General features: G+C 36.6%; 2 protein-coding genes across 2 annotated transcripts; both read left to right on the top strand.

Moving 5' to 3' along the window:
• The first annotated feature begins 45 nt into the window (after positions 1-45).
• On the top strand, positions 46-21,037 carry LOC117290067 (transmembrane and coiled-coil domain-containing protein 6-like). Its single transcript, XM_033771314.1, has 6 exons — positions 46-259; positions 5,797-5,888; positions 6,763-6,875; positions 7,664-7,847; positions 10,125-10,229; positions 21,008-21,037. The coding sequence occupies exons 1-6, from the start codon at positions 181-183 to the stop codon at positions 21,035-21,037; spliced, it is 603 nt and encodes a 200-aa protein (XP_033627205.1). The 5' UTR covers positions 46-180.
• On the top strand, positions 458-1,232 carry LOC117289945 (glyoxalase domain-containing protein 5-like). Its single transcript, XM_033771152.1, has one exon. The coding sequence runs from the start codon at positions 661-663 to the stop codon at positions 1,126-1,128; it is 468 nt and encodes a 155-aa protein (XP_033627043.1). The 5' UTR covers positions 458-660; the 3' UTR covers positions 1,129-1,232.
• Positions 21,038-25,776: the final 4,739 nt, after the last annotated feature.

Raw genomic sequence — 25,776 nt, forward strand, 5'->3', positions numbered from 1 at the left:
AAAAAATTGCAACTGAACCCACTTCTTAAAATTCTGGAAAGAGGTTGTTGATGTTTTAGTTTTGTGCACATGGATATGGGCGTACGTGCATTTCGGATCGTACATTTCGACAGTTTTTAGCTGAAGATCTTGGTGAAAATTCCTAATAATTGTCAACAAACATTGAGATTACTGAACAAAATGGATCATAAAGATCAGTATAAACATAAACCAACTAATGTTTATAACCTGAGGCAGAGACGTAGGCAGGAAGAAGTGGGTAAGTAAAATGGTTCTTCCAAATGGTGAAATTGACCTCGACTCGAGTCAAGCCTTGGTTCAAGGTTTGTTTGTTGTGATTTGTTTTGCAGTACCTCGCTAGCTGCGCGGACCTGGCAAATTTCGTAACAGCGCCCCCATCAGGGGCCTTTTGAAAACAGCTTTGCTGACCAACAAAGTAAACAACAAGATTGTTAGTAGACACCTTTTGGGTCAAAAAGGTGTGACCATCTGAAATTATATGTATATTGATGACATTTGAAGGGTTTTGCCTGTACTTTCTAATATTAAATTAGTCATTGTTTGCCAAGTTGTATGTAACTTGTAATTGTATGCTTTACAATCTATTATGTGAATTAGCTTTGAATTTTTGGCAACAACACTTGACAACACTCAAGATTTATGAACTTTGAGATCAGTGACAGTGTGAGAACAACCTACAAAAGTAACGAGATGACATCATCAGCTACTGGTCAAGGGATTGTCATAGAACGACTTGATCACTTGGTTCTGACTGTTCGAAATATTGACGCCTCGATAGTATTTTATACTCAAGTTGTTGGCATGAAGCTAGTGACGTTCAAAGGAAATCGCAAGGCTCTGTCTTTTGGCCAGCAGAAGATAAATCTACATGAGCTAGGCAAAGAATTCGAACCGAAGGCCTCGAACCCTACACCCGGGTCAGCTGACATATGCCTGATCGCTAAGACAGCGTTGGATGATGTGATGCGACATCTTGAAAGCTGTGGTGTTGCTATTGAAGAGGGACCAGTGATGCGGACTGGTGCCCTTGGACCCATCAAGTCCGTGTACTTCAGAGATCCTGACAAGAACTTGATTGAAGTCTCCAAATACGAAGTTGATGATTAGTGGAAAGTTTCAAAAGGGTCATGAAGAAGAAACATGATGCAAACTTTGCTGTTGACTCCTGACATTACTGAAATCATGAAATAGACTCAGGCCTGATACTTCACGGAGGCTTCCGTGTCCCCTGGTCATTGCCTTGGTGCCCTTGAAATGCTCACAGTAGAAATTTGCAATTTCATCATAGGGTGCCCTTTACCAAGAAGAAAATGCCTCAGGCCTTGCCCTTTCAAAAACGAAGCATACAGCCCCTGTTAAGACTAATAGAGTTTCTTTCTGTTTTTGCTTTGTATGTGCAGCCAGCACTTGAAGGGGATATTGTATTTTCAAGAACATAGTCACCAATAACGGAAGAAATAATAACTGAAATCTGAGAACTTTGATCTGCTTACCCCCTTTCCCCAAGACCCAAAGGTCCTGTGTTGTTCCTTTACATGCTGGAGTTTTGGAGGTTGCAACAGACAAAAATTAAAGAACTCGGCTTTTGAGACAAAGCTGGCTATGTTCTCCCGCCGTTCCTTTCTCCTATTAATATTATAGAAGTGAATCCTTCTTTCATTTATTTGTTAAAGAAACAAAATAATTATCTGATGATGCCATCAACTCTTCAGTATAATTTATTCCTATGATGTACCATTATATTTTTTATGGAGAACAAATGAATTTATTTTTACATGATTTACAATAAACAATGAACAATTACAAAGTTAATCAAAACGTTTGCATAGATGCTGAAAAAATAAAAAGAGATGAAAGTTGAAACCAACAAAAATCAGTTAATTTAAGTATTTTGTTGAAATTTGTTTTAGTTGCATTTCCCTATCTTCTCCAGTTCAAGAATAAATTTAGAACTTATAATGTTTCGACACTCCTCCCTTACTTACATTGACAAGAATAACATGAATTTTTACCCAATTTAGAACTTATAATGTTTCGACACTCCTCCCTTACTTACATTGACAAGAATAACATGAATTTTTACCCAACTAAGCTGGTATTCTAAAACACAATTTCAAGTGAAATTGTGTCATTTATAATGGAGCTGAGATGAAAGTCCAAAATCCCTTTTCCCTCAACCTACAACAGGCCTGGCCCCGCCTGCCTCTGGTGCAGTGCCCTTCAAACATTTCCCATAGACTTTCCAATGGAAGTTCCCTTTACAAAACGAAAATGGCCTTGTCCTTTCAAGCCTGCTACAAAGTTAATTTTATGAAGTAAAACATTCAGGCTCTGTTTCGAGACAAATAGTCTAGACCAGATTTAAAAAAAAACAACTTCGAGCGGCATTTTGAGTAAAAGTTGGTAACATACCTGATTTAACTAATTTTTTGTTCTTCACCCTGAAAAATCAAATTTAAAACAATACAGAAAACCTAGCAGAAGACGGACTTCTCATGTGAAAAATAGTCAGGTTCTGCTGTGGTTCCATATTGATGTCAGGATACCATACAGGGCAGGTACCCGGGTGCAGGTCAGGTATCCGTAACAAGCTTTTGGGTGTACTGGATAGATCTGCAATCAAATTGCACTTTCAGAGGGACCAACAGGTGCTTTCAATGTCATTTTGAAAGTATTTGAGTTAGTGTTTTTTCTAATAAAGAGTTATTTATTATTGGAACATAATTTCTCTGTTGTTAAAAGCACAAACCGTTGATTATTTTCTCTTATAATGTAGACCTATATACACTACTTAAACAGGTAGGCCTACCAGGTGTAGTCTAGACTCAACAATGATACTTCATGGCTTGAAATTATCTTACCAGTCAAAAAAAATAAAAAATTTAAAGGATTTTAAAGTAACAAATTTTTCGATTACAATTCTCCCTCGTTTTAAAAAGTATTCTCCACGGTTTACGAACCAATCTAACTGTTGTAGGCTAACAATTGAAAAAAATCAAGTTTGTTTGTTTGTTGGCAGTTTAACGCATTGTTAGTCGTGTTTATACACACGGACAAATTTCACACAAGAAGACGATAGTAAGATTCAGAAACAAAGGACAACAAAATATGTATCCCCTCCATTGATAAAAACAATCCACCCCTCTCTTGGGTGTGAAGAACAAGGAAAAAAACAAATGTCTCTTTATTCATTATTACCGCTCAATCCACCAGTATAGACTCCTACTTTATTTTTGTATGTCAGCTTTTTTTTGTCAGAATAGTTCAAGATACTTAGAGTGCGAAAATCAAGCGATATTTTGAAGTGTTTCAGTTTGATGTCACTTAATACTATGTCCAATAAATAACCCAATGTATATAAATTATAAACAAATGTTTTGTAGTATTTGGGCTCCCATCCCTGTCCTTACAGAGACATTTCTATAAAAGAAAATACAGAATTAATAATGCATAACACATTGCAATTCGATTGAATAGTGACTTGCTAAAAAACACAAACCATCATGCAGATGGACTAGCATTCAGGAAACTGATAAGCAAACATACAATTTTACAAACATGTTAATTTCCTTTGGGGAGATACAGTTACATGACATTACAAAAATGCATCTATGGAATCGACGCATCAAAGCATTCCATACAATCAGATATTTCCCAAAATCCAATAGTGTTTTTCCTAAAATTAACCTGATTTTATGTTATATTATGATAGAAGTTTCCCGGAGAAGGTATCCTTGTAGTACTGAAACAACACTGAAACACATACAACAGCTTGGTGCAAGGAGGCATCTTCTTTTCAGTGTATGTCATCCTTTCCAGCATCCACTTAAACCCTATACTATAACATGTACAGAGTCATCTAAATCAAAAATCATAGACTATCACATTGCAAAGAAGTCCACTGGGTATTAGACATTTTTACGATTAGGTCAATTTTTAACTTACTTTTTTTCATTTTGGGGGGGTTTAAGACTTTTCTTGAAGTTTGTTTTAAATTTTAAACTCCTGTTGTTCTTCCCAAATAAAATATTGCTGGAAAAGCAAAGTAAGAGTCTGGTGTACTTGGCCAAAATTAAAACAGTCTTTTGACTTAAGCTTTTTTGTTTAGCAAAACAATTTGCCTCAGTTTGTACTCCAAACTATGATTGCTAATATCGAAGATACGCACACCTTTCATGAATGATTCATTGCTGGGAACCGTCCTAGCTGACATACAAAAATAAAGTAGGAGTCTATACTTGTGGATTGAGCGGTAATAATGAATAAAGAGATATTTGTTTTTCCTTGTTCTTCACACCCAGCTGAAAAGAGAGGGGTGGATTGTTTTATCAATGTAGGGGATACATGTTTTGTTGTCCTTTGTTTCGGAGTCTTACTATCGTCTTATTGTGTGCAAACACGACTAACAATGCGTTATACTGCCAACAAACAAACAAACTGGAATTTATTTTTTCAATTGTTAGCCTACAACAGTTAGATTGGTTCGTCAACTGTGGAGAATACTTTCTAAAAACGGGGGAGGAGTGTAATCGAAAAATGAGTTACTTTAAAATCCTCTAAAATCAAATTTTTTGACTGGTAAGATAATTTCAAGCCATGAGTGTGAACACTAAAAGCTAACCTATTCAAAAACAGGGAGCACTGAAAAGTTGATTACAATACAATTTTCTGTATCATTGTTGAGTCTAGACTACACCTGGTAGGCCTACCTGTTTAAGTAGTGTATGCCTACATAATAAGAGAAAATAATCAACGGTTTGTGCTTTTAACAACAGAGAAATTATGTTCAAATAATAAATAACTCTTTATTAGAAAAAACACAAACTCAAATACTTTTAAAATGACATTGAAAGAACCTGTTGGTCCCTCTGAAAGTGCAATTTGGTTGTAGATCTATCCATTACAATCAAAAGTTTGTTACGGATACCTGACCTGCACCCGGGTACCTGCCCTGTGTGGTATCCTGACAACATCAATATGGAACCACAGCAGAACCTGACTATTTTTCACGTGAGAAGTCCGTCGTCTGCTAGGTTTTCTGTATTGTTTTAAATTTGATTTTTCAGGGTGAAGGACTAAAAATTAGCCTTGGTATCCACCATTTTCGGATTCAGCACCCCCAAATTAGTTAAATCAGGTATGTTACCAACTATACTCAAAAATGCCGCTCACTTCCTTAACTAGAGCCCTTTTTGGAAATCTGGTCTAGACTAAAAGACAAGTTCTCCTGAAGACGATCGAAGCATACTGATCAAAGCGTTGACTTGTTAACTAACTGGTTCTTTTCAGAACCACCACTTCTCAAAAGAAATTCAAACATGGTGCTGTACTGCTAACTTCACCTAATTGTACTCCCACAATGAAAAGTGTCAAATCTTACATGAAAAGTGGTTTTTCATAAGGGCTTTGCTAATCTTAATTGAGTTCATAATGGATAACTTTTCTGGTGTTGCAAAGGTCGTGGGTTCGAATCCCACCTGAGTAATATGTCTGTGATTTTGTTCACAGAGCTAACACAGCGATGTATATTGGTAAAACCAAAATTAATACTGTTGTTTGTAGTAAGGGGCTTTGCTAATCCTAATTGGGTTCATAATGGATAACTTTTCTAGAGTTGCAAAGGTCGTGGGTTCGAATCCCACCTGAGTAATATGCCTGTGATTTTGTTCACAGAGCTAACACACAGAAGTGTATGAGTAAAACCAAAATTAATACTGTTGTTTATTGTAAGGGACTTCGCTAATCTAAGTTGGGTTCAATGAATATAACTTACAGGATTAAGGAAGCAGAGGAGACATCATCATGTGGATGCTAAGAGGGTGAGATTGGACAGTGAACCTGCAGAGGAAGAGTACACCATAGATCAGGTGAGGAGGGCTCAAGACACTCACCCCCCAAAAAAAAACTTCAGAAAAAAACCGAGCACTCTTCAATCACAAGAAAGCCATTGGGCTGCCACATATTTTGTTGAGTGTTTGATTGTTTGTTACTGCTTTTAGAAGGTTGTGTGGATAAGACCAGGAAAACAAAACACCCTAACTTTAAAATACGTTTTCAGAAAAAAAATCAGGATTTTCACAGGTTTGTTATTTGATATAGAAGTTGGGATACACGAAGTGTGGGCCTTGGACAATACTGTTTACCGAAAGGGTCCAATGGCTTTAAACCAGTCGAATACTCTTCAAAATGTTCTATGTCCAGAAAAAAACCAAGTTTTGTTGATAACATCAGAAAAACAACATCAGTCCTTTTTTGAGCACTGAAAAAAAAGGATAAATGTTTCTAGCAGGATAAAATTGAGAAACTCTTAGAGGAGACATCATCATATGATGCTAAGAGGGTGTGGTCGGACAGTGAACGTGCGGAGGAGTATATTTATCAGGTTGGGAGGCTCTCAAGACATTCCCAAGAATTCCCAAGAAAACCTCAAAATGCTCTAAGTTCAGACAAAAAGTTGACCACTCCTCTGAATGTTTTAAGTTAAGAAAAAAAAGAGTTTGAAAATCAAACAGTCAAACACTTTTTAAAATTTTCTATGTCCAGAAAAAACAAGATTTGTTAATAATACTCGGGTAAAGTTAACCTGTGATGATTTTATGTGGGGTGCATTTACAACATGTACATCAAAGTGTCTTCACCTGAGTGAAGGTGCCTGCATGGAAAGTAAACTTTCAAATCTGACTAAAAAAGTTTCCCTTTTTATTGAATTAATTATTGACTTAATGTTAACTGATTTTCTAGGTGTGCAAGATTGCCAAAGCAATTCAGAAACCAGGAGGGGATAAGCTTGGCCAGCTGAAGAAGTTGAAGAGAATGTTTGCTCAGGGGAGTGCACTGATTGATGCTTTCTTGGGGTAAGTCAATGCAAAGCTTGAGCAGGTTTTTCTAAAGATCTTCAAGGAAGATAAAAAGGCTTTTCACACGACGACCCTTGCTACAAATTTTACAAGTGCTGATTGTTAATTGGTTGTCATTGAGCATGATTGATTAAGCAAACTTTCGCAAGCCCAAAGATCTCCAACAAAATTTAGCAATGATTGAGTGCAATTTTGTAAAACTTAATAACCATGCTTAACTAAAGCAAAGGACCCCTGCTAAATTGCTCTCATGTGAAAAGGGCAAACTTTATGCGTCCGCACTTGATGCTTTCTACATGCTTTACCAATGCTGTACTCTACTTTAAAAAAAGTTCCAGACAAAGTTTGTTGCATAACCCTAAAGTACCTTTCCCCCTTAACAGTGACAAATGCCACTGACTCAAACAGCTGCGGTCAAAGTTTTGTCAAAGCTGCAGCCAGTTTCATAGAACTTTACGCAAATGCGTTACTACAACATTTAGTGTTTGAGTTAAATGCATATCACTCTAACAAAATGTTGCCATTTTGACCGACACAGTTGTGTATATTGTGAAATCGCAGATAGAGCCCAAGTTGGTAAGTAAATTGCTTCATACCATACAAAGTGCCAATCAGATTTTAGGCTTGTATTTGTAACATGTTACTTCTTTGCAAGAATTGTATTTTTTAAAAGCTTGAAGTGAGGATGTTTTATGGATGATTGTCTATACATTTGTACTGTAATTGACCTTATGAAAAATTATGCATAATTTGACTAGTGCTGTCCCATCCCTTTAAATTTACAGCGTAGACAACTCATTCAATGCCTTGGTGGGTTTACTGAGTGGCAAGGACCCAGCCCTTCAGCTCCAGGCGGCCTGCTGCATCACCAACTTCTCAGCCAGTGATTATAAACACTGTATGATGGCGTTGCAACATGCTGCCCCTTATCTAGTCACCTACCTCGGTGGCCAGAATGCTGTACTCCAGGTCAGTGGTGCAGGAAGTGTCGTTGTCGCCTTTTTAGGATCTCCTGATTGGGGATCAGTGATATCCTAATTGGGTAACAAAGAGTCTGATTGGGGTGTATATACCTTGATGGGGTGTATGTATCCTGATTGAGACGACGCTATGAGCATTGAGAATGCACCCAGGATTTGGAGGAGGCTAATAAGGCAATTGTTTTTGCAAGAGGTGTCGTTGTCGCCTTTTAGGATCTCCTGATTGGGGATCAGTGATATCCTAATTGGGTAAGAGACTGATTTGGGTGTATGTACCCCGATTGGGGTGTATGTACCCCGATTGAAGTAGTTCGGTGACACTGACGCTATGAGCATTGAGAATTCACGCAAGATGTGGAGGCGGCTGAGAAGGCATTTCGTTCTTTATCTCATTTTGTTTAACATCAACTACAAATTGGCAACATTTTGTTTTTTAAAGGAAGATTTATACATCATGTGCAGACATGATAATAATATACTTTCAAACTACTGCAAAGAAAAATTACTTGACTGAATGGAAGAGAAAGTACATATGATCCAGTGAAATGGTTTGGCTGGGTGTTTACATCATATTGAAGTGATATGGTCGGCCAACCATTGTTTCAATGTGCGAGTTTTTTTATACAAGATCTGTTTGACAATTTAAAATTGTCTTGATTTTTTCTGTGTTTCTCGGCTGACATAGACTGACAAATGTAAAAGGAAAACATTTCATTATAATTCCTACTCTACAAATTTTCTTGCCAATTTTTATTTTATTTACTGTACCACTGGTGTAATTTTCCTTTAAACTAAGGCCAAAATCAGCGGCTTAACAGCTATGGCTACTAGTGTTGCTAAGGTTGTTTCTAAAGATGTCCTAGACTTGGATATGTCAAAGTGACGTGGTGAGTCAAGCTGTAGCCATAGCCATAAACAACAATAAGACAAATTCAGCAGAACTTAAGGCACTTCTTTGGTCCTTCATCAAGGCTGCATCCGAATTGGTGGCTAGCTTTTGCTTCGGCAGTTGCTAAGGATGTCATTATACTTCAACGCATTATGAAGCAGTAGCCATAGCCATAACTGTAGCAACCAATTCTGACATGGCCTAAGAGACCATGCTGAGACCTGGACCTCTCTCTAAAAATAACGTCAATTTAACTTAATTGATTTCACCAGCAGACACCCAATCACACATGAACACGATGACAACAACGACAATAGCTAAACAAATTTCAAATAATGTGTCACCACATACGTGACACTATTTCTCTCAACAAGCCTCCTTAAAAACATTTTTTGGTGGCTGTTTTTGTACTGTCGATGGCATTAATCAAACTTTTGACCACCAACCAACAGAGAGAGTGAAAGTCGCGTTGGTGTAACCAACCATTGACTTGTTTTGTGAAGAGCTCCCTCTCTTGTTCACATAAAACGTTTTTGTCAGCTGCAAATTCATTGCAAATAGCTCCCTCTGTTGTCATATTTACAGTTTTGTCTTCTCATAGAAAAGTCTATGATAAAAATTATTTGTATAAGAAAAGTAATGAATGAGTGGACAAATCTCAACACCAATTTGACCTCGGTCGACTAGAGAGAAACAAAGAAATTAAATTGAATCTTGCTTACATTTTTGAAAGCTCCTCCATTCATATTAATACACATTAACCTGGCACTATAGTCCTTCTCCCTCTCTTACTCTTATAAGAGATCTTTCAGCATAATGATTGTAAATTGCATAAATTAATTACCAAAATAATTTGGTTAAAATGTTTGCACAAAATGACTCTTAAAGAGCCTGTGATGAAGTCAGCAGTCTGCTTGCAATGGGATTCGAACCTGTATCCCACTAAGTTGGTTGTTGATTGCAGTCACATTGCTCTACCCACACTGTTTAAATAGCTATCTGCTTAAATTGCATAAATATCTTATTGTTTTGTAATTATTTATTAAAATAATTGTAAAGTTCGGATTTGAACCCACCACTAAGCGAAATATAGTAGCAGTCAATTTACTTTACCTGCACTGTTGGGGCATTGTGACATGAGGCAACTTAAGCAGGCAACTTGGAGGCAACCAACTGCAGTGCATGCTACAGGAAAACTTTGGTAGGATATGAGTAAACATGGTAAAAACATTGTCTCACGATTCATAAGAAAAGTAGGTGAAATTTGAAATCTGAATGGCTTTTCTTCTTGGAGGAACAGGTTGACTGTAATTGCCTCCTGTGTCATGGCCCTTATAGCTACCTGCTCCTTTTAAATCTTAAATAATTCTCCAATAGGATCAATGTAGCTGGGCTTTGGGTAATCTCGCTGGTGATGGGCCGGAATGCAGAGAGAAACTTCTAGCTCAAGGGGCTGTCCAACTCCTGGTCAACTTACTCAAGGTAAGAAAGTTTGTTTGTTTGTTTGTTTGTTTGTTTGTTTATTCCATTTGATTTATTTAATTTATTAATTTCACTGGTAAAAACACACAAAAATAAGAATGATAAAGAAAACATATACACATAGGAGAAGAAGAAAAAAAGAAGTAGCACCCCTGATGGATTTAAAAAAAAAAGTTAACTAAATTACTATCTTGTTAAAGACAGTGGACACTATTGGTAATTGTCAAAGACCAGTCTTCTCACTTGGTGTATCTCAACATATACACAAAATAACAAGCCTGTGAAAATTTGAGCTCGATTGGTCGTCGGAGTTGGGAGATCCTATGAAAGAAAAAAACACACCCTAGTCACATGAAGTTGTGTGCTTTTAGATGCTTGATTTCAAGACCTCAAATTCTAAACTTGAGGTCTCGAAATCAAATTCGTGGAAAATTACTTCTTTCTCAAAAACTATGTCACTTCAGAGGGAGCCGTTTCTCACAATGTTTTATACCATCAACCTCTCCCCATTAATCGTTACCAAGGGAGGCTTTGTGCTGATAATTATTTTGAGTAATTACCAATAGTGTCCACTGCCTTTAATCTCCTGATGCCGCAATGGGTACTTACGAAAAGGAGTTCGCTAGCGCCTGTGAAGCTTCTCTGGGTGATAGCTGTTTGTAGTTGATAGCGCCCTCTATTGGTGACTCTATACCAGCGATGGAAATTACCTGTGGAGTAGTAAGAAACAACAGGAGCATCTTGAACCAGACTATATTCAACCCAGTAGCCTTCGTGAACCAAGACTATTACTCCATCCAGTAGCCTTCGTCTTGAAACACGACTATACTCAATCCAGTAGCCTTCATCTTGAAACAAGACTATACTCAATCCAGTAGCCTCATCTTGAACCAAGACTACTAAACACAGAAGCCTTCGTCTTGTACCAAGACTATACTCAATCTAGTAGCCTTCGTCTTGAACCAAGACTATACTCCATCCAGTAGCCTTTCGTCTTGAGCCAAGACTATACTCAATCCAGTAGCCTCGTCTTGAGCCAAGACTAAATTCAATCCAGTAGCCTTCATCTTGTACCCAGACTCAACTCCATCCAGTAGCCTTTCGTCTTGAGCCAAGACTATACTCCATCCATTAGCCTTTTTCATCAGCCAAGACTAAACTCCATCCAGTAGACTTGTCTTGAGCCAAGACTATACTATACCAGTAGCCCTCGTCTTGAACCAAGAATATACTCAATCCAGTAGCCTTCGTCTTGAAACAAGACTATACTCAATCAAGTAGCCTTCGTCTTGAGCCAAGACTATACTCCATCCAGTAGCTTTTATCGAATGACATAAATGATTTAAAGAGAGTTAGCCTCGCAGGATGAATTCTAGACCTGCTGTGTTCGTCAATGTCATGCGTTTCTTTTTTAGAAAGGCATGCGATCAAGGAAATAGTATCCCCTACGATTGAATGTCACTCACCTCAAGAAATGAAAATACACTTGAGGACTTCATTGCTCGTGTAAAATATGCACACAAAAATATTATTGCCGATGCACAGATGTAGAGATGCTGTTGACTAATGCGATGTTAAGTTGTGTTTGTTAGTGTGTTACTTGGGACTTTTTACTATCCTATTGGGCAGGCTATCATAGTACAGATTTTCAACAATGTTTTCATTAGAATATTACCGCTAAAAAGGTGTGGTTCCATATTCATACATCTGGGTTTTTTACAAAACATTTAGAGATAATCTGGAAAACAGGAAGCAATTATTATTCTTTCACAAACTGTTTGATGACTCCCTGTAATTTATTAGATTTATGCAACATTTGGTCCTTGAGCCCAACCTCATTACTGATGTTTGTGTCGGATGCTCTATAGCTCTAATCAAGTCCCATGAAATCAAAACATCGTTAGGGAGTCCACATGGGTTGAAATCATTACAGACAGATCTCGCTTTTAAAAGCTAAACTGCCAGAGGGGAATTTAATTACGGTGTGAGAGGTTCTGAGGAATCGGAGAGTCTGTTTTCATCACTGTTTGTGTAATTTGAGTGTCTCTGTGTAATAGGAAATCTAGCTTTGTGTCGTGACAAACTAATTGTTTTTGTGTAACAAGAGAAGCAATTATTTTATGTAGTTTGTATCCACAAGATGAATTACATTTAGAGCAAAATGTAATTTTGTCTGTATTAAGGTTAACTGGGAGGGTATTCTCTTTAGTTCTTGTTTTTAAATTTTGTATAACAAGCCACACGACTGTTCTATCTTTTTTTTTTCCCAAAATGTAATTTTTTCTTCTTAAGAACCCCGACATTACTTCTTCCATTTAGGATTTTCTACCTTCCGCCCAGGTAGTAGTTAAAAAGCAGGACAGTTCATTTTAGAACTGAGAAGTCTCCCGAAAATCTGAAAATCAACTCTGCAGTAGTAAAATATATAGCGAGACAGTTCTCTAAAGAACAAAATCTACCTGGCAAGTATACACACATGGTCATGATGGTGTTGCCGCAAACCAAATATATATTGTGGAGTCATAACATTTTCACTACCAGCATAAATAATACAACTCCATAATGTCTCCATACAAAACAGCAGACACTTTATTACTATTGAGACAAATTCTGTATCAACATCTAGCCGTAAAGATAAACATGTTTTTATGTAATTCAATAGTCATCATGTGATTCTGGCCTCTAAATAAAGACTGTTGTTATAATCCATTGCAGTCTATTTCGATCGGGGACACATAATTCATATTGAGACGTTGAAGCTGCTGCAGGGATAGTCGAGTCACATTGATACCTCTGTAGGTGCTTTACTTTTGGAGATATGATTGTCCAAACATAGCAGGTCATGCTAATTAGTCAAAAGTTCGTTAAGCCATATCTCCCAAAATAATGATCCGAACTACATAAAATTTGGGATTTAGGCATTTCTCAGGGAGTCTAATCAGCACACCGAATTTCATTTAAATCCGTGAGGGTCAGGTCCAAAAGCGTGTTGAATTGACACGGAATGACCCTCCCAGTTAAATAGACGAAGTTTCTGAGAGCATCGTCAGTGTCGCGAGAAACATTTCAAGTCTAATCTTAAGAGGGCGTTGGTTTTTAAGATGTAGAATTGATGCACAAAAGAGAAAGTTAAATGGTTAGTTTGAAGCCGAAACTTTATGACTGGAATTTCATAGTTGGTAATCCTGGAAAATGTGGTCCTGAAATGACATAGTTGAAGAAAATGTTGTTTAAATTATTTCTGGAAAAAAGAGCGGGATTTGTTTCAAAAACATTTTTCATTTTTATGCTGTTTCATAAATCGGACATCTATTTAAAAAAAAGTTCTTATTATTTTTAAGATGATTGGTAACAAAAGATTAGATCCTAAAATAAAAACCTTAAATAGAAACCCACAAAATAATATATTTTGAAAGCTTTAAAATTAAACAGAGACAAATTAATTAGAGTGATTATGGAGGAGGTGCAGTTTAACAGGTTTATTTAAAATTGTGTAAAAGTAGTAGCTATCAAAAGAACTTGGATGTGAATATTTTGACTCACTTAATGTCCACCAAAGTTACTCACTGACCTTAATTTAAAGAGTCCAAATTGGAATTTGAAAGATAAGGAAAGACAATTTGGGATCTGGCTGAAATGTGACGTCTTAATTATTTTCAGACAGTTCACAGAAAAACAATAATTGAAACATTGTTGTTGCATTTGACACAGTTTCATCACTGATTTCACCAGCACCTTTTGCTGATTCCAGCTTGAGCAAGAGGCTGCATTAGAAAAACTAAATTGTATCAATGAATGAGGTCTTGACAAATTGAGATCTGACTAAAATGTGGCATCTTAATTATCGCTGAACTCTTCCTTCATCCCTGCCTCTGTGAATCCATTCTTCACGCTTCACAAACTTTCTGCCATCTCTATCGGTTATTTATTATCATGTCTTCATCTTTTTAATTAATCGAGCATTCAAGGCAATAAAAAAAGCATAAATTTTATTGTCGTTACTCCACGTAGCATGACTTCTCAATATGGTATTCCGGACACTTTATTAATTACACTGGTTTGATTAAAATATTCCTGTGTTAGATTTCTCACAGGATAGTTTGGGATTAAGGGGGGGGGGGTGTGCTGGGACATGTTGTTATGAATTAAGACATATGATCAGCTGCTAATTTTTTTTCGCAGTTGAATGCACACGATCAAAGCAATGGGTCCCAATAAGTACTTAAACATATTCTCTATGACCCGATGAATCCACAAAGAATTGTCAACAGAAATTTAATGTATGGAAATAAATGTTTGAGAAACAGTATTAGCTATTGCAAACTGCTTACCAAACAAATCAATCTATGGTTTAAATGCTTAGAAAAGTTAAAAATATTCTGACTGTTTTGAACCCAGCAGAACTGTACAGTAAATACTCTGCTCGTCTTGAGAAAACAAGCAGAGTAAACTGTTTAAAATGTCCAGACCACTCCGGCGTTTTTCAGAGCCAACACGCCTACACGAGAGATTTTACACATATGCAGACTCATAATAATAATAACAGGCATTGCCCCTGTTTATCTTCAAAGCTTAGTTCAGGAGTACAAAACAACCAGAATTCTGCGATCTTCAAATAAATCCCTGCTGACTCCCCCTGTTATCAAAACCAAGTCGTACGGTTCCCGCTCTTTCCAATATGCATCAGTTCAGTTATGGAACAGTCTTCCAGAGGTTGTCAAACAGGCTGAGACATCAGAACAATTCAAAACCCGGTTTAAAACATATCTGTTTACTTTGTACAATAATTGTTGATTTCCTTTTACAGCGCATAGGGACCTCACGGTGATATGCGCTATATAACAATGGTTTTATTATTATTATTATTATTATTATTATTATTATTATTATTATTATTATTATTATTATTATTATTATTGTTATTATTATAATGAATAGGGTAGATGGCCTTAGCTTTCGATCCAATCCGGACCTTCTTCAGAGGCATAAAACAAGTACAAACAAATACATATCCAATTATAGAAAAAGAGAGGGGGAAAGGGATTAAGGAAAGGATCCAGAAAGAAGCAGGAAAATAGCAGCCAATCAAAGTTCCTATTTCAGAAACAATATTGGTGGCTATGAACCAATAGGAGTGGAGTGGCGAGGACAAAGGATGTTTAGAATGAAAGGAAGGGTTACTGGACTATAAAAGTGGTAAAAGTATTGTTCGACAACAATGCAGGGAAACATGAAAGGGTAGGATTAGAGAGCAAGTTGCATCATGATGCAACTAACAATGGTCAATTAATAAGAATAGCAAGATCAAAGGTATGATGATTTTAAAAAAAGGTATGAGGGACCTGTGGAAAAAAAGGGGGGGGGGTTACTTACATCAGATAGTTACAGTGATGAATTTATAAAAACAACTTTAAACTAGGTTAATTTATACTTTATGTACAGAATATATACAACATATAAGTTCTTAGGCAGAAGTGAAGTGGAGGGTAATGAGAAGTTATTTAACACCAGTGTTTATGTTAAGTCCAAAGGGTTTGACTGTCTTGAGTTGGTGAATCCAGTTGGTTATTATTATTTATAGAGTGCTCTCACACCACAGCGCTTTACAAGAAACAGAACACGAAGGAAAGAAATAATGGCACTTATAATGGTAAAACAGTTTGTCCCCAAAAGTTTACAACTTTTTATAGTTAACTCTTGAAATAAGTTGGAAGCTTAGAATATAATATAGTTTGCTTGGTGGAAATGCCTTCTTCTAAAGTCCGCAGTTCCATTATAACACCATAAGAATGTCTAATATGAAATGTGATGTCCATCAATTTGTATGTCAAAGCCAACATAACTCATAAGAGATATGTCCATGGTGCCTAGATAATGTTTCTTAGGTTATTTATGACCACTGTATGTAAATTAGCAGACATGATGAGAGATTGCAATAATCTCACCACAGGTGGTCCATGTCAACTCCCAGACTACATTTTTGTTGTTCTCTAAAGAATGGCCGAGTACAATAAGCAATTTAGAAGTTGATTTCCTCGTCAGTTGTGATCATCATTTTTAATCCCCTCTACCTCAACTCAATCAAAATTTAAAAAGTTGTGTTTAATTTTGATGGACTCACTTAAAAAACATCTTTTTCCTTAGTTTCTGTTTATTGCTTTATTGTTCATTTGTTGTATTATTTGCATTGCTATTGTTTGTCTTAAGTGCTGTGGTCTAAATGAAATGGCGCTCTATAAAAACCCATTGAATTATGTATTATTTACAAAGTACATCAAATTAGTCACACAGTGAATAATTTGTCCATACATTGGCTGTAGGTTTTACTTTGAGCATATGTGTTAGGAAGTTTTCCTAGTAAATAAAAAAATTGGGTGATATTGCAGGCCTGTAATACTTCACGGAGGCAACAAAAGTGATTACGAGTCCATGCCCCCTCGTACAATTTCCTCATGGGGCATGTAGGGTGCCCTTTATCAAAGACAAAATGCCTTCGTTCCCTTTCAAAAACTAAAGCATACAGGCCTGGAATATCTTTAAAGTTAAGGTAATAGATCATTTAATTTTGAACATAAATTCTTACTTGGTGAGCAGCACTGCAGCTGTTGATCAACAATAGAAACTGACTAGAGTGGGACTCAAACCAACAACCTCAGGATTCCGGAGGCCATTGGTTCGAGACTTTACTACTTTGAGCAAGGATTCCCTTCCAAGTTTATATGGTTTGGGATTTTGTTTCTTCAAAACATTTGAATCCGATAACAGTTCATGCAAGAATCGTTTCTCACAGATTTGTGAGGGTTGGTGTCCGTTTGCAAATGTTGCGGCCGGAGATACCGTTGGTGCTCGCTTTCACCTCTCTAAATGTTGATGGATTCACTGTTTGTGTGAAAAAACAGTGAATTTTTTGTCTGCTTTCTCAGAAAGTAGACACTGTAATCAGCTGCAGCTTTCTCATGTGACGTTTTTAATTGTATCTTCCTTTATAATTGTGGCTATAAATCAACATAATGTTGACAACAAAATAATCTATGACCCTACGTGTAAGTTTTTAAACGCAAACATTTTGGGATGCATATTGCATTCATTACCCTCTCTCTAAAGCCAAGGGATTTAAATCAACTGACTTTAGAAAAAGTCAGGATGAGAAATCAACTATTTAAAGGCACTGAGCAATATTGGTAATTACTTAAAATAATTGTTAGAATAAAAACCTGCTTGTAACGAGCATTGGAGAGCTGTTGATAGTATAAAACATTGTGAGAAAACGGCTCCCTCTAAAAAGCGTAGTTTTTGAGAAAGAGGTAATATCTCACACAAATAATAAAAGACTTCAGCTGAAGCCTTTTATTATGCATCTGAAAGCACACAAAGTAATGCAACAAGGTTGTTTTTTTCTTTCATTATTCTCTTGCAAATCCGATGACCAATTCAGCCTAAATTTTCACAGGTTTGTTATTTTATGCATATGTTGGGACACACCAAGTGAGAATACTGGTCTTTGACAATCACCAATGTCCAGAGTGCCTTTAAAGAACTAAACAAGGAACAAGGAAGTACCAGATGTAAGATTAAATGACTTAATCTGTTAAAGATTGACACAAAAGCCATGGCTGGTCCTTGGAACCAAACAGGATTAATAATCAATAATCAGACCCCATCACCATTGGTTTATACCATGCTGTGTGACTCTGATTAACCCAGCAAATTACTCCCTCAATGTCCCTGGATCGATGATGAGTTGAGATGTCGATGTCGATGACTTTTTTATGGAAGGATGACATTGAGTAGATATTGATCACTACGGTGGATTTTTCTAATCACCTTTTAATGTGGAATTTTAAGTAACCTTTGTTTTATGGTCCTCTTGTTATGGTAGAACCATGGAGGTAGAAATAGCCTGCATTAAAGTCATGGTGGTTTCAGCGTTGCACGAAGGTCCGTGTCACAGAGTACACATTGTTTTTTTTCAGTCCTTGATGTTTTGGTCGTTGTTTTAATTCCGAAAGTCCTGGATGTTGTTTGTAGAGTACGGAGGAAGCTTGGGTCTGCTCACTACAGAGTTGAGCCCAAGTTAAAGCCCATAGAACTATGTTCTTTACAGGGCACCATAAGCACAGAATTCTTTGGTATAAGCAGAGCCAAGAAACTGGGCACAGCTTTACTGGATTGGTCACCCTCGTTAAACTTGGTCTAAATAAATAAAAAATCTATAAAAATAATTGGGTTATAAATGTTCTTGTTTAAGGGATGGTAGCCAACATTAAATTTGTTTACTAGTCACTGTGCCCCATGCAACTGTCCCTGCTGTTGAACTACTCAACAGATACAGATAAGAAGAGTAATAGTTCACATAACCGTTTCTAGAAGCTATATAAGTGTGCAATCCCGAGACATTTTATTTTTGCAAATTGTCCACACAGAATTCTGTTCCTCTTCTGTTGTCAATTTCGAGCACACGGACACAGTCTGTGATAGTCAACCATTGTACTCATCATTTCCTAATTACGAATAATTGGGGTTTTAGTTTTTTGCTGGAAGCACAAGTTATAGTCAATTGATGGTTATATAGTGAGGTCTGGAAAATTGATGTTGCACCATGCAGAAACAGAACCAGTTTATTACATCTCATGGCCATCCACCAATGTGAGAAAAGACTCCCTTAAGTTAAAGTATTAGAGAAAGAGTTTTCACCCAAAAATTGTTTTCTTTCATTTTGTTCCTGCAACTTCTATGACAAATTTAGCCCAAATTTTCACAAGGTTTATTTTATGCATATAGGATAAAGATTTATTATTTAGTGCTCAAATCCTTGCTCAAATCTTTCACCCCCAAAATGTGCAACTGACCAACGCTTCAGTGTTTTTCTTTATTACGCCAATTTTGTATGCTCACAGGGCTCCAACTAGCCCTGGTAGGACGTCAGTCAGTGCAACGGAGGAGTCCAACCTGGGCTATAGGCTCCAACATTATTATAAGTTATCCTGCAATGTTTGTGGAGCTATGTTAAATACAAGCACAAGTTGTATCTAGTCAATCGATGATGGTGATTATGATGGTTAAGTTGCGTCTTGATGTTGCAGCCATGGAGCAACAGAGCTAGTTTATTACATCTCATGGCCATCCAGCATTGACGAGGCCATGTAAAGTACATTGTCTCTTGTGTTGACATTTACATGGTGACAGCTGTATAGAACCTGGCCAAATAATTTAGGCTCATCGTTGATAATGATGTCTAGTCTTCGGTGCAAAACATGGTTCATTCTCACTTAACTATCACGATCTCGATCTTAACGCAAGTAGTGTTGAGTGTAGGCACTATGTACAAGGTATACATGGCAACAGCTGTATAGAACCTCCTGGCCAAACAATTAAGGCTCATCATTGACCAAAATAGTTAGTCTTGGTTCAAGACGTTGTTGTTCATTCTCTCCTAAGTATCACGATCTCCAGATCTCAACGTGTTGAGTGTATATGCCATATGGTTTTATGGTTTTACTAACTCAACAAGAACGTCTTGTACCAAGACTACATAATGTCTTGAGGATGCTCTTCATTGGTGTTACCTAGAGGAAGGGTCTACATACCCCAACATAATTGTGTTTTCAATTTTTGGAATTCTTGAGGTAGTGCAGACATCGTTCGGATTTCATCAGCGTTGTTATTGAGTTAAGTGTACACTTGGGACATGGTAATCCACGATAATCTAATCAACTATCCTGAATAATACTTCCCTGGTATAACGATCATCATCAGTATTAGCAAAATGTTCACTTCTCAGGCATCCTTTTCATACTTCAGAGTTTTATTCTCGTAATGTCTTCATTAATTGTCTCAATTTGTCGTCTTGTATCAAGTCACAATTTCTTAATGGTTTAGAAGGTGCTGTGGGGCAATATGCAGCTAATCAATCTTTTGGTGGATTTCATAAAGAGTTAAGACTAGTCTCATATCTCGAGGGAGGACAGGTTACTCATCCTAACTTAGGACTAGCCTTAAGTTTTTAATATCTCCTATGACAGGATAAGTGCACTGGGTTATTTTACGTGTGTTACACAACACACAGGACCTACTGCTTTCTGCCCATCTGAAGGACGCATCAGTAATGGTTAAGTGTATTGCTTTTATGGACACAAGTGTCACAACCAGGACTCGAACCCACACTCTACTGATCAGAAACACGAGAGCTATATAAATCTGATGTTCTTATCTGCTCGTCCACGACACAACAAAAGTACAATGAAACCTTCCTTTGAAGTAGTACTTTTCCTGATACTCCCTTTGAGGTAATATTTTACCTGATACTCCCTCTAACTGTCCAACATTTATAGCAATAATGATTTATCCAGTTCACTGGGCACTTGGGCCAAATTTCATAGAGCTGCTGAAGCAGAGAATTATGCTTTAAAAGCACCTTTTCGTTTAGCAACAAAAAAACTGGTAACCAGTAAAAGATTGTTCATGTGACATGGTACTTTGGCTGGTAACCTTATTCTGAAACACGAAACACTGCTTTCTCCAGAAGACAATCAGAGCATACTGATCGAAACGTTGAGTTGAAACCAACGGTTCTTTTCAGAACCACCCCAACTCATTAGAGATGGTCATGACATGGTGTTACCGCAAACCTTTCTATAAACCTTATTCTGGTAAGCATAATTTGTTTGTGCTTAACAGCAGCTCTATGAAGTTGGGCCCGCATGAACTATGAAGAGTACAAAGACATGAGTCATGGTATCAGGTCATTAATTGATTGATTCTTCTGTCTACTCATTCAGCTTATTGCCAAGTATTCTGACATCATATAGATAGAGAAGAGAAGGATTAATTAATATAGGATTCTATAATTGATTCTACACAGAATCAGTTCCAGGGTCCCATGCACCACAGATGGCGGAGAACAATTTAGGTAATTGTTACACAAGTCAGAATCAATATATGAAGATTTAAGCTTTTAACTGCAACACCCTGGCTTTCCAATCAGAGCACAAAGAGATTAGTCCAGATTAGAAAGCTGTACAGTGTCAGCAATGTAAATCAATATACGCTGATTACATTGTCTTGTATGGTGAAGCTAGATTAATGTGTGATATGGTGCTGGTTTCATAGTGGTGTCATTGGTTGTAGTATTGGATCACTGTCGTATATTGTTCACAGTTTTCCCGACCTATTTCAACTTGGCTTTTCTCAAAACTAGTTTGTGTGCCTTAAGTTATTTCAGTCTATTATTTGCATTGTTCTTTCTATTAGATGTATGTACACAAACTACGGGGGGGGGGGGGGGGGGGGGGGGGGGGGTCTCAATCCAACAAGCTTGCTCTGAGGAGACCTCCCCCACTTTAAATCTATTAAGTTTTTTTTCTCCTGTAATGTTATATTTTGTCATTTTATATGATTAAAGCCATTGGACACTGTCGGTAAACAGTGTTGTCCAAGGCCCACACTTTGTGTATCACAACTTATATATAAAATAACAAACCTGTGAAAATTTAGGCTCAATTGGTCATCGGAGTTGGGAGAAAATAACGGGAAAACCCACCTTTGTTTCTGCACGTTTCACCGTGACATGACATGTGTTTAGAACAAATCCATAATTCTCGACATCGAGAATTGCGTGTTTTAATGTTTTCTCAAAAAGTAAAGCATTTCATGGAATAATTTTTCAAGAGAAGTCTTTCACCATTACCTTCTGTAAACCCTGTAAGTTATTTGTAAAACTGTGAACTTTTAATTTGTTTTCTGTTCCGAAAGTGTCCAATGGCTATAAGTGGAAATAAACTATGAATATTGGGTTTAAATAAAGAAAAATTTACTAGAGCGGGACTTAAACCAACGGCCACCGGATTAACGTACTGGCACTCAACCAACTGAGCTATCCAGCCCTATTAGTCAATATTTTTGTTCGGTGGTTTATATGAAACATAAACTTGATTTTGCAGATGTTTGGTATGGGTATATGCACTTCTTTATTTTGAGAACCTGTTTATTCAAATGACCAACGGCTGTGAATGACCATGGAGTGACATATGATGTAATTGCAGTAAAAAAAAAGGTTTGACGTACTTTGCCTGTGTACTTTATGACAATGTGTTTGTGTTGTGATACCAGTTTCCACTCCAACTTGCAGTTTCATTTTCGATGTGCTTTCATGAAGTGATACAAATTCTGCTCGTTGACATTCATTAAGTTAAACAAGTAAAAAACAAAACTAGGGTAGAGCTTACAATTAAGTTTTCTGATCCAATTGTGTATTGTCAAATGAAGAAGTGAGCAGGTTCCTTTCGTTGTCAAAATTTCATTAATGAAAAGCAAATTTATTTGGAGAATTCGTGGGAAAACCATTGAAGTGTGAAGAGTGCAAGGAAAGTACCAGTTGTATAATGTATTTTGTTTTCTTCATTTGCATTTTTTTGAATAATTTTTAAAAAGTGCTATGCATGCCATCTGTCCTTTTACTGAACACTTATTTTTTTGAAAGTTTGGCTCAATTTTTTTTTTTATTATAGAGAGAAATTTGTTTGCATACATCTCAGCGAGGGACCATTATGCTTATATTGCTATAGCCAAAGTTCAGTGAAATCATAAACTTCCCTTAGATGTTTTATTCTGCTATTAATAGTATTTATATTAAATTCTGTTTGTTCTATAATGAACAACGTAATACATCACTTTGCACTCTGTTAGGTGCAAATGTGTTCATTTAAGAAATAATTTTTGAACGGAAAGACAAGCTACATGTAATGTGTCTTTAAAAAACCTGAAATTGTTTAGGTCTTTGTTTGAATGTTTCAGTAAATTATGTACGCCTTTATAGGTCCCTTGCTGCAACAATTTACTTCAATTTGAGCAAAGTGTGAATTATTATTATTATTATTATTATTATTATTATTATTATTATTATTTTATTCGCCATAACAGTACAAAACAAAATACATTGACAACATTATACCCCAAGATGGGCAAGGGACAACAAAAGCAAATACATACTATGATCCGTAGGGGATCTGTTGCCCCACATCTGGGGTACACAATAAATTAATATAGATTTAACATAATATAGTATAATGTCTCAAGTATAAGTAACTGATGATAAATATTAACAGAGTGCTTGAATAAAACTGTGGAGGAAGCAGAGTACTTTTCATTCACCTAAACCTCCAGTAGAATAGAATCATGGTGTTACTGCAAACCAAATATGCTTTGATATATCTCACCATGCAATGCCTCAATTGCCATAGAATGACATTCTCTACAAATCCTACATGGATTATTATCAACTACGGGAATGATAATCATAATGTCACTTATATCAAGATGTCTCAATGATGACTTCATCCTTGACAGATGAAGATGACATTGGTCTAGTTTCAGTGGCGGACTTTTACATGCCAAGATATAGTACAGACTAGAAGGGTTAGGAGAAGCAGTTTGTAGTCTTTACGGTACTTAAAGACACTGGGCACCTTTGGTCAAAGACCAGTCTTCTCACTTGTTTACCTCAACATGCACAAATTAACAAACCTGTGAAAATTTGAACTCAAAAGGTTGTCGAAGTTACAAGATAATAATGCATTATTATCTTGCAGGGTGTTTTTTTTTTTTTTTGTATAATGGAAGAAAAAACACCCTTGTCATACGAAGTTGTGTGCTTTCAGATGCTTGATTTCAAGACCTCAAAATCTAATAAAAAATAAAAAAATAAATTACGTATTTCTAGAAAACTTAGTTACTTCAGAGGGAGCCGTTTCCCAAAATATTTTATACTATCAACAACTCTCCATTGGTCGCTAACAAGTTTATTTTGAGTAATTACCAATAGTTTCCAGTGCATTTAAGAGTCATAGGGGGCTCTGAAAAAGATCTAATGAGAGCTGACGTGTAACAACATGGTGCTATATGAAAAAAAATGTACATCTTCAGAAAAGTATTATTACAAAATTATTTCTGATTGTAAATATGTTAGGCTTCCCTTGAAATGGCATAACACTTAAAAAAATATGTTATCAGTGCTAAAATAATGTAGTCTTTGCTGGACTTCCAGTACACGCTAGACTTGCACAGTCTATTTTAAAGACAGTGGACACTATTGGTAATTGTCAAAGACGAGTCTTCTCACTTAGTGTATCTCAACATATGCATAAAATAACAAACCTGTGAAAATTTGAGCTCAATTGGTCGTCGAAGTTGCAAGATAATAATGAAAGAAGAAAACACCCTTGTCACACGAAGTTGTGTGCATTTAGATGGTTGATTTCGAGACCTCAAATTCTAAATCTGAGGTCTCAAAATCAAATTCGTGGAAAATTACTTCTTTCTCGAAAACTGTGTCACTTCAGAGGCAGCCGTTTCTCACAATGTTTTATACCATCAACTTGTCCCCATTAGTCGTCACCAAGTAAGGTTTTATGCTAATAATTATTTTGAGTAATTACCAATAGTGTCCACTGCCTTTAAATACATGAGCATATACACAAAACATATAAGCATTGTTTGGTATATAAATGAACACATGTTTTACGCCATTGTCCAACAAAAGAAGAGAATGTTCGAAATAAGGCTAGCCTCTGCCCCTCTTCTGCATCGTCAATCTCAGAAGCTAAATCTTGATTATTAACTCATCAAGTTCCGGTCTAAAGAATAAGAAACGACATCACGTTGTACCGCAGATGGTTTCTAGATAAGTAGGGTTGGTTTGAGCTGATCCAGCATGGAGGATTTAAGTGCTGTAATTGGTGCCTGTCCAGCCATGTCTATATCCAAGGGAGAATTTAACAGCTTCGGATGCGATCCAGAGGTGTCTTATTTCAAAAGGCTGGAGCTTAAAGGAACATTACAGAACTGGTTTTTGCTAATAAAACAGTTGCTTGTAGTGTAAGCACTTTATGTATCCACCATAACACTGACAAACCTGTAGAAGTTTGAGATTGGTCGTCCTTCTGGGTCAGGAGAAAATAATGAAAACCCGATTACACATTTTACATGACATCGATTTAAAAAAGAAGAAGAATAAAATGCTCATGAGCGACAAACTCCAAACGGGAAATTAGTTTTATTTTATTTCTCATCCAGATATGACATTTCTGATAGAAATATTTAATGGGATGTTTTCTACTAAATCACCATCATAAGACTGGTAAGTTTTATGTAAATCTGTGATCTAAGACGATTTTTTTCTTACCAATTCTGTAATGTTCCTTTAAAGACGTGCACCAAGGTCAAATTTAACCATTGTGATACACTCATCTTCCAATGGATAGAGACTTTATGAAAGTCAGGAAAAAATTAGCAGTCTCTGAACCTCACATTGTTTAAAATGTTGGTTTATTTTGTACTCTTTCAGAGCGAAACTTGAAATTTGAAACATGAACACATTTGACATTAGAAACAAATGAGTTTGTACACTCCAAAGAGGAATATCACTGCCAGTCATGGTTGTTTTGATTGAACATAAAATATCAGGAATGAACTGGAAAATCTCTGAAAAAAACTGTATAGACCACATAATTTGAAATGTGACGAAATACCAAAGCTTGAGTCCGGTGTGCTC

This window comes from Asterias rubens, chromosome 5 (genome assembly GCF_902459465.1).
Source record: "Asterias rubens chromosome 5, eAstRub1.3, whole genome shotgun sequence".
NCBI lineage: Eukaryota > Metazoa > Echinodermata > Asteroidea > Forcipulatida > Asteriidae > Asterias > Asterias rubens.

What these genes read in the sequence shown, in the direction of transcription:
- LOC117289945 (XM_033771152.1), top strand. Translation starts at nt 661, where the DNA reads ATGAACTTTGAGATCAGTGACAGTGTGAGAACAACCTACAAAAGTAAC.
- LOC117290067 (XM_033771314.1), top strand. Translation starts at nt 181, where the DNA reads ATGGATCATAAAGATCAGTATAAACATAAACCAACTAATGTTTATAAC. An exon ending in CTGATTGATGCTTTCTTGGG is followed by an intron (nt 6,876 to 7,663) that starts GTAAGTCAATGC and finishes TTAAATTTACAG; the next exon opens with CGTAGACAACTCATTCAATG. An exon ending in TCCTGGTCAACTTACTCAAG is followed by an intron (nt 10,230 to 21,007) that starts GTAAGAAAGTTT and finishes CTACTCATTCAG; the next exon opens with CTTATTGCCAAGTATTCTGA.